This window comes from Odontomachus brunneus, unplaced genomic scaffold, assembly GCF_010583005.1.
Source record: "Odontomachus brunneus isolate Ranch 3 - 2012 unplaced genomic scaffold, Obru_v1 Obru_scaffold_087, whole genome shotgun sequence".
NCBI classification, from domain to species: domain Eukaryota; kingdom Metazoa; phylum Arthropoda; class Insecta; order Hymenoptera; family Formicidae; genus Odontomachus; species Odontomachus brunneus.
In genome coordinates, this window is record NW_022639537.1 from 699,948 (window position 1) to 708,692 (window position 8,745).

General features: G+C 38.6%; 2 protein-coding genes across 4 annotated transcripts in view; both read left to right on the forward strand.

Moving 5' to 3' along the window:
• The window catches only part of LOC116848033 (CCR4-NOT transcription complex subunit 6-like), a 688,139-nt gene that overhangs the window by 666,752 nt on the left and 12,642 nt on the right, over nucleotides 1–8,745 (forward strand). For all 3 annotated transcript variants that reach the window (XM_032823744.1, XM_032823743.1, XM_032823745.1), the window contains one exon: nucleotides 7,768–7,998. In XM_032823744.1, the coding sequence (XP_032679635.1) occupies nucleotides 7,768–7,998 (231 nt within the window). The remainder of the gene's footprint in view (nucleotides 1–7,767; nucleotides 7,999–8,745) is intronic.
• LOC116848034 (protein YIPF5) lies at nucleotides 5,356–7,432 on the forward strand. The gene is made up of 2 exons (XM_032823746.1): nucleotides 5,356–5,722; nucleotides 6,443–7,432. Exons 1-2 carry the CDS (start codon nucleotides 5,488–5,490, stop codon nucleotides 7,000–7,002), a joined length of 795 nt encoding a protein of 264 aa, XP_032679637.1. The 5' UTR covers nucleotides 5,356–5,487; the 3' UTR covers nucleotides 7,003–7,432.

The following is an 8,745-nucleotide window of genomic DNA, read 5'->3' on the forward strand; positions in this document are numbered from 1 at the left end:
TCTCTCTCTCTCTCTCTCTCTCTCTCTCTCTCTCTCTCTCTCTCTCTCTCTCTCTCATGCGCGCGCACACATACATTTTATCTCTGTCTTTCTCTACGTGTTTCTCTCTTCTTCACTTTTTCTCCCCGTTTCACTTGCTTATAATTCGCAGGCTACAGAGATGCCAGGACGCCAATCCTATCTCGAATGAGCATCTCTCAAACGATCCTCCGCGTGTCATTTGGTTCGATTTTTCATGGATATATTGAGTTGATCACTAAAAAGTGCATAATCGCATGTATGCATAATAAATAAGCACGCACTTTGAGTGTAGATTTCGCATTTTTATGTGACTCGGATCGCGCGCCCTTCTACAGACCGTCTCAACTAAGACCGGAGATATGTGGATAATTTGATGACTGAATAGCCTGAAAGAATTTTCAGTTGATTACTCAAATCCGAATTTCCAAATTATCCAGATTATACGAGTCTTCGAACATTCCAATTTATCCGAACGTGCGAACTTATGTTGATTCAGATTATGCATTCTACACTGAGAGAAAAATATTTATTTTTTGGGCACTAATAATATATTTATTTAAGTCTAAATTTTTTTTATTTCAATTGGATAAATAATTGCTTTCGTCGAAAGCTAATGTTTTCTTAAGAGCTTTAAAAAAATGTGAATTTTTTTATTTGAAAAATATTTTATATTAGTGTAAGTAAATATATTAATAAATTGAGTTATAGAGAGAGTAAAATTAAGTTAGTTTAAGTAAATATGTGTAGTACTCATTGAATAAATATTTACTATTTTTTAGATATGTTCTTTCTCTCTCTTTCTCTTTCTCTCTCAGTGTACCAAAGATTGTTCAATTTATATATATATAGTATATATAAGATAAAAATTTAATTTCTGTATACTTTTTTCTGTGATTGTTTTTTTAATATCCGTTTTTGAAAAAAATGAAATTTAAGAAAATAAATTGAATTTCTTAGATTAATTAGTACTTTTTGTTCGAGTAAAATGTTGGTCATATGTTTCATGAGACAGAACTTGAGAAATACGTACATCATGTTTTGAAACGTTCTGTGGGCCTGTTCGCGAATTGATATATTGGCACTAGATATCTCATTAAACGTCACGACGGTCTAATTGGACAGATTGCGTTTAAAAATCTCCATAAGGATGAAACCAACTCTCCTCGGAATGACGCTCATAATCATTCATAGATGCACTTTAGACCGGACGCATATACTGTTGTATATATATTAATGCTGGTAAGAGAGAGAGAGAGAGAAAGAGAGAAAGAGAGAAAGAGAGAGGAAGGAGAGAGAGGAAGAGATAGAACGAGAGAGAAGAGAGGGAGACTGATATTGATTCCCTCTGTAATTTACGGGATGGTTCGACCCGGCGCCTGCCGGCTCGCGGGTACGATTGTCGTACAACCGCCATCGAAGGCACCTTAACCCCTCCATTCTAATCTAGCCTGATTTACACTCGGAATATCCGTATTGCCGAGAGCGAGCAGCCGTCGTGTGTTACCGATTCCTCTCAATCCCACGGCATTACGTAACATGATATCGAGTTTCATGACATTATCGCCGGATTAGCGTTCCGTTGTAGAAAACTTTATTGTTTACGAAGAAATTCAAATCTCTCCCTTTCCCCGCCTCGTATATCTCCCTCGTTTCTCCAGTTATATTTCATTTTTAGTCGATCATATTTATCGACGCAATGCACTGCTCAACGACAGAACGGAAAGAATTAAATGAGGAAGCAGCTCGGATAAAATTCTCGGAAGAGAATTGAAATATTTTACAGCGGTATACAAGAATATCGCTTAGAATTTTGTTGATCGATAAAAAGAAAAAAGGGAATAATAACGGATATTGAATGATAAAGATGCATGAAAATCAGGATTAAAGTAGAGATATCCATTCGAAATTTGTTTGGCAAAAACTGGTTTAGTTCTAGCGTCTGTCCAATTTTTCTGATACAGTTTATCTAGATAGACGCTAGATGGAATCTAATTTGTGCGAATATTTTACTATCTCTGAGTATAGATTCCGATCAGTTTTTCTCTGTACACGCAAAAAAAGAACTAGCTTCCAGAGCTAAAAAATAGCTGTGGCAAATAAGATGTGTCACTGAAATAGGGACAGCTAATGTCGATACTACCGAAGCTAAATTTATTCGTTGTTAAACTTAGGCGAGAAATATTAGCTACTAGAAATAAATGACTGTAACAAATGATTGTAGCTGTATGACAAACTTCTTTAATATATGCATAAGAAATTTAGGAATAACTGCCATTTTGTTAGCTACTTGAAATAATGTTCATTTTTAATGCCACCTATATTATAATATATTTGTATTTCATAGCGAATGCATCTTCTTTAGCTGTCATAGCCAATTCTTAACAGTGACAGCTAAACGATTAGCCTTTTGACTAAGTTTGAATCAGCTATCGCGGTTTAGCTGATATTACTAAATCATTTTTTTGCGTGTAGTTATGGTAATCTCTAGACTGGCTGTTTTCTCAATATAGACAGCGCCACCGGAGCTCAATTTGTAAGTTTGTTCTTTTCCTCTGTATTGGTTGCACCAATATAGTACGCAGCATCATATGCAGCGTAACCTTCTGGACTCGTTTCGTGTTGTGTATATTCTTTGTGATCTGTAGCAGTAGTTAATGTAGCAGTTGATCTGTAGTTGAATTTGTGTCGCGACATAATTTTGTTCTTCGAATAGACATCGGTAGAATCGCGCAAATCTCGTTTGCGAACGGCAGGCGGGATTCTTCGCAAGAGAGACTGTTTGCTAAAGAACGCGGCGGGAGAGTTCGAGAACGCAGGCGAAACAGCTGTTTGAGTAGGGTTAATCTTGCGAGGCCCGATAGTAAAAGCGGATTCTCGCGGACGCAATTAAACGGCGGATTTACGATATTATGTTCGAGAGGACAGTGTACTTCTCGGATCTCACAAGGGAGTATTAAATAACGATTTTTACGTTCGATAATCCTGGGAAAAGGATCGAGGCAGGAGGAGGAGGAGATTTGCCACGCGGGGCGAAGAAGGACTTGGGTGCGCTTAATCCTCGGAAACGAACGCGATTTTCGCGATAAATCCGGTTGCTAGGGAGAGAAAATTTTGAGAGAGCTATTAAAATGTTAAAAAATTTAAATCAAATTGGATTAAAATGCTCTTTGTTTCTTTTTTCTGTTATTTTCTTTGATTGAGCAGATCTCTAATTGAATATGAATTTCACTTCGTCGCGATCCAAGTGCAGTTTCGTCTCGGTGACGCGCATTACCTGCGATTTGCAGATTCGACAATGTGTATGGCTTCGCGTCTCGCTAAAACACCGTCGAGGGATCGTGCTAATCGGAGAGGAAATAAATCGTTCGGCGAGACGCGACCTTTTCGAGAGAAGGCGCGTGAGTAATCGCACTGTAGAGCGATTATACCGTCGTGAGAGTTAATAGAACGGGTTAACACGTCGATTTCCGGTAATGCAGCCACTCAGGCGTTAATTCCGAATGACCATCTCGGAATCGTACCGTTAGCATCTCCTCTATCCATCTCGAGCGACTTTACTTCCTGCCACGTGCCGCGAATTACTTAAGTCGCGAGTGAATTGATACGCCATAAAAGCTGAATCACTATGCCGCGAGATATCAAATACCTAACCGCTCGAGACGGGGAATCCTCTATACAGGACGGTCGTTGAAATGCCCCGGGATCGACGGAACGTATCCGAATGAGGAACGTATCCGATTCAATCTAAGAAGAGGGGGAGAGAGAAAGAGAAAATAAGAATCGCACGAGGATTGTTCGTAAGAAACGTAAATCTGATACCGATGGTTGTAGTAAAATTACGATAAGTTCGATCGGATCTAAATCTAAAGAATCGATCTCTTAGCATATCGTTGATGATATCATCATGATAAACTTGTGATAGATTTTCGGATAAACTTCTGAAATATTTGAAACAAAAATAACATATACTTGAATGCAGTATGTGTTTTTCTGTGTATATGTAGTTTACAGAACGGTTTGGACACATTGTGAAATTGGAAGCTCACTAAGCTGTCAAAATTGATCATCACCGCGATGGACTTACGTAATAATAATACAAGTAATAATATAATTAATAATGATTAATAATAATAATAATAATATTTGATAGTATGTAATTACTACGACAGCCCGTCGATAATAACTCTCAAGTTTGATAGTTTGGTGAGATCCTAACTTCATTGTGTCTAAACTGTTTTGCAACTAGGTATACTTATTTTAGTAAATGAGGTTTTATTTGTGCGCCATCCTACGCAAGCTTGTTACGGTCAGTTTCCGAGTCGGACGATTCGCTCGCTGGTTGGTCGACCGCGAGGATTTATCGACAGGGGAAAATAAATACAGCATTAATCTAAGGCGCAATTGCACAACGAAGAGTATCAGCGGGGCTAATTTACGAGCCTTATTACAAGCCGAGCCGGCCGAACGGAGGATTCGGAATTTACACTCCCTTAACCCTGATGAATGTCCTAATTGTGTGTACCGATAACTTGATACTTTGTACCGCCATCGCCGCTTCGTTTCACCTTAATCGCCCTTGCAATTAATAACGAGAGGGAGATTGAGGTTAACGCACGACCAATTTCCGCGGCGAAGTACGCGCGACTTTATTTTGACAAATTTATATTCAATGAGTATTGAATTTTGTATGTTTACATTACGCGACTTCCCAGACAGAATGAGAAATCACGATGATGTTAAACTAATCTCAAAATGACTAGGAAACTCACTTTTTAATCACGATTTGGTCATTTTCTTGTCATTTTGACGTTTACGTGATTTTCTGTCCTACTTGGGTTGTGTCGCCGATTATAAATATTTATATAATGATAGAATTATTGATAGAATGATTTTTTTTTAATGATAGAAACCTATTTTACGAGCAATAGGGATAGCCGTCAAATTATACTATTCGCTATTTTTCGGAAACACGAGCTGACGTTTACACGTAATGTAATCAGTGAAAGATGTTCTTTTTCACTTCTTTCCCAATACTTTTACGATTCTAAATCGAATACCTATGTCTGCCATTGTTGCGGGCTTTCGTTTCGATGGTATACATTAAATTTATTTACCTTTGAAAGATCAACTAACTTCTGATGCGTAGATAGCAACGCGCATTGCCTCTGTATAACCGTTTGTTCACTACTTAATTACACAATTAGGCAATTAATTACACTTATGACCTAATCGATCGCTTCTACTACCGCTCTCCTAGGTGCTCGCGCTTTAGTACTCGTAATGCCATCTAGTGAAAGTTCTCGGTAAGTACGCATCGGTAACTTTGTGCTCACTGTTATCCAATGAGCACTTGTCCGACCTAACCTTTGCAATGTGTTGTGACGGTTCGATGTGTCGACACTTCGAGTTGTACGTCGGGAAAAATACGAGTGTTTAAAGTGTCCAAGAAGTCATTACACCAGCAAGATGTCCGGGTATGCAGGCCAGGACAATTACTGGGCACAACCGCCGCAGGGTCAGTCGTCCCAGAGTCAATATTTCTTTGAGTCGTCCGGTTTCGAACAACCTAACCAACAGTTCGACTTTCAGCCGTACGGCGACCAGCCGTATGGTGATTATTCAAGTCCACAGAAGGGTTTTCTAGATCCTACGCAAAGTCCATACAGCAGCGACATGTTCGTACAGGATGACTATGGAAAAGGTTGAAACACACAAATCTTTTATCATCACGAATGTCCGATCCTCGAACTGAAACTTTCGTCGTAGTAACGTTACCATTCGCAGTGTGCGCCCCTTTTATTGTTCTTCCAACGATGTTTATGTCCTTTCAACGATAAATTTGGACTCGCATTCTTGACGCGTATTCAAACGCTAGATACGCCCTTTCTATTTAAAGATCCATTTTTCGTACACGAGTATCCCGCGCGCGCACACGAAGCTGTTTTAGTTTGAGAATCAGAAAGGCGTACTTAGCGTTCGAAAATACATAAAAAATACGGTGCTTCTTCAAGGAATTTTCTGAATTGGTGTGCATTAATGCATTAAGTTAGAGTAATATACTTGTTTCACTTATTACCCAATACAATGAGTTACAAAACGATGTAGGCCTGTTTTTCTTCGAAACAAATATATTTTGTTTTGAAGAAAACATTTTCATTTTGATTTATTACATCAGTGTACACCAGTTCAGAAAGAAATTCTTCGAAAAAAAAACAGATCTACGATGTAGTCGAGAACTCTCACCACTGCACATCACTTTTTAACCTAACCTAGAACAAGCTTGATGAGCCAAAAACGCAGTGCTAGTTGACTGGCATGGCCTGATACGATACTTTTGAATCTAATAAAACGTTCGGTCGAGGATCGTGATGTCAAGGTCCTTGTAATGAGAATTCTGAAACTATTGAAGGCATTCTTGCAGGTACCACTGGTTTCGGTGAGGAAGAGGATGAGCCACCTTTGTTGGAAGAGCTGGGCATTGATCCCGACAGGATAATGCAAAAGACTCTGGCCGTGTTAAATCCATTCCATAGGAGGGGCCAGATCGACGACGCGAATTATTTGCTGCAGGACTCAGATCTCGCAGGGCCGGTGGCGTTCTGCCTGGTGCTCGCCGCGTTTCTCTTATTGGCCGGCTCAAAGGCGCACTTTGGCTATGTGTACGGCCTGGCTTTGACTTCCTGCGTACTCATGTATATTTTGCAGTCGTTGATGAGCACCAACAGTAACGTCACTCTGTCGTCCGTCGCATCCGTGCTGGGTTACTGCCTCTTGCCGGTCGTCGTGTTGGCCGGCTTCAGCGTTTTCGCCACGTTGCGCGGCCCGATCGGGTTGATCTTCGCGATCCTGGCCGTCGCTTGGGCAGCTCTGTCCGCCTCCAGGCTATTTTCCACTATGTCTGGAGAGCAAGATCAACAACTACTCATAGCGTATCCGTGTCTGCTCCTTTACGGCGTGTTTACGTTGATAATTATATTTTAAGGGAGAAGACACCAAATTGAACGTATAGGATGCTGTTTTAATTTCTCGGATCCACATAGGAGGCATGTTTCTCCAATAGACAAGTTGGTACTAATTCGATTATTATAGATTACGAATTACTTTAACATTATCTGTCTGGGAAGATTCACATGATTCGAATTTGTGGATAATAAATCTGTATTGTGCATTATTGTATTACGTTAATGTGACGTGAATTGTACTATTCAGAGGTTGGATAGAGATACATAGTTAATTAATTCTCTCATATCTCTCAAACAATCCTCGGGACAATTTCGGTGAGCATATTTTCAGAAAGATATGCTTATTTTTAAGAGAGGCAGAAGCAAGCGCTTGCTCGAAGTACGATTGGTGCAAGCATTAAATTAAGTTATTTGCTACACATTTCCAAATAAACTGTATGATACCAGTACATTGTTTTGATTTTATTGCCCAAGTGTCTTCCTCACGATGAAAAATGTGAACACATTTACGAGGCAACAATGCGCGAGAATTGTATTTCGTTACTTTTAATATCTTTTATAATAACGATCGACCATATTATTTTTTAGACATTTAGAATTCCTTTAAGAATGTTTTTAACTATTTCATGCACAACTATGTCTCATAACTCATTCATGACTCATTCGTTGCAAAAAGATTTCGACTCCAAGTTGGATAGCGTATCTGTCATTGAAATTAAGAAACTGTGAGCTGTGAGACATGCCCTATGTGGCTAATTTGAATACGATTATTTCTCTCTCATAGGTGTTCCATCTGATCCAGCACAAGTACAACAACCGATTTTAGTTTGCACGGCTCACATCCACTGGGATCCCGAGTACTGTGATGTAAAACTGATACAAACGATGATGTTGAGCAATGAATTACGTTCCATTTTGGACCAAGCTGGCCAGTCGTTCCGACCCGGCCACAAGCCTGACTCTTCCAACGTTCAACTGTTGCTTTGCGGCGACTTCAATTCCTTACCTGATTCCGGTAATACGCTGTTTTCATTAAATATTTTCTTTTCTTTTCTTTTCTTTCTATTTTCTTTTCAATGTTTATAGAGGTGTGTTTGAACAAGAAAAAAGATATATATACACAGGATATTTAACCCGAGAATGGGGGCGCGTATCGGTCATCTTCCCGTACTTTTTCGTTCTCTATTTATATCATCTAATCTATTGACATTAACGTATTTTCGCTTTTACGTAAATTTTATTTGATGTTTTCTCGTATAGTATGGAGAAGTAGACGGTATAGACGCGCTTATTTCTATGTGAAATTTGATACGTTTGTAGCAGTTGGTCTAAAAGACCATAGCGCGTCCACTTAGTCTTTTATCACTGCCACGTCAACGTCGCTCGATGTGCCGCCGAACATCTATTGTCTTTTCAACATCGTAGTTGGACGGACGGTTCTCTTTTTTTTTGTTGAATCAATAAAATTCTCAACAGCACGCGTAATTGGAGTATATATTCTTGATTCAATAGCAATATTATTAAAATTAATATTTGAATTATTGAAACAATAAATAATGTGATAGTTTTAATATTGCCATTGAATCAAGAAGATTTATTCTCTATTTCTAAATTTATCAAATAAATTTTTAAGTTTAAATCAATGTTTAAGTTAATCAAAGCGAAACGAGAGAAGCAAGAAATTCTTATTTTATTTTATTAAACTAAAAGAATGTCATTTTCTACTAATGTAGTTAAAATAAAAATATGCATTAAAATAATA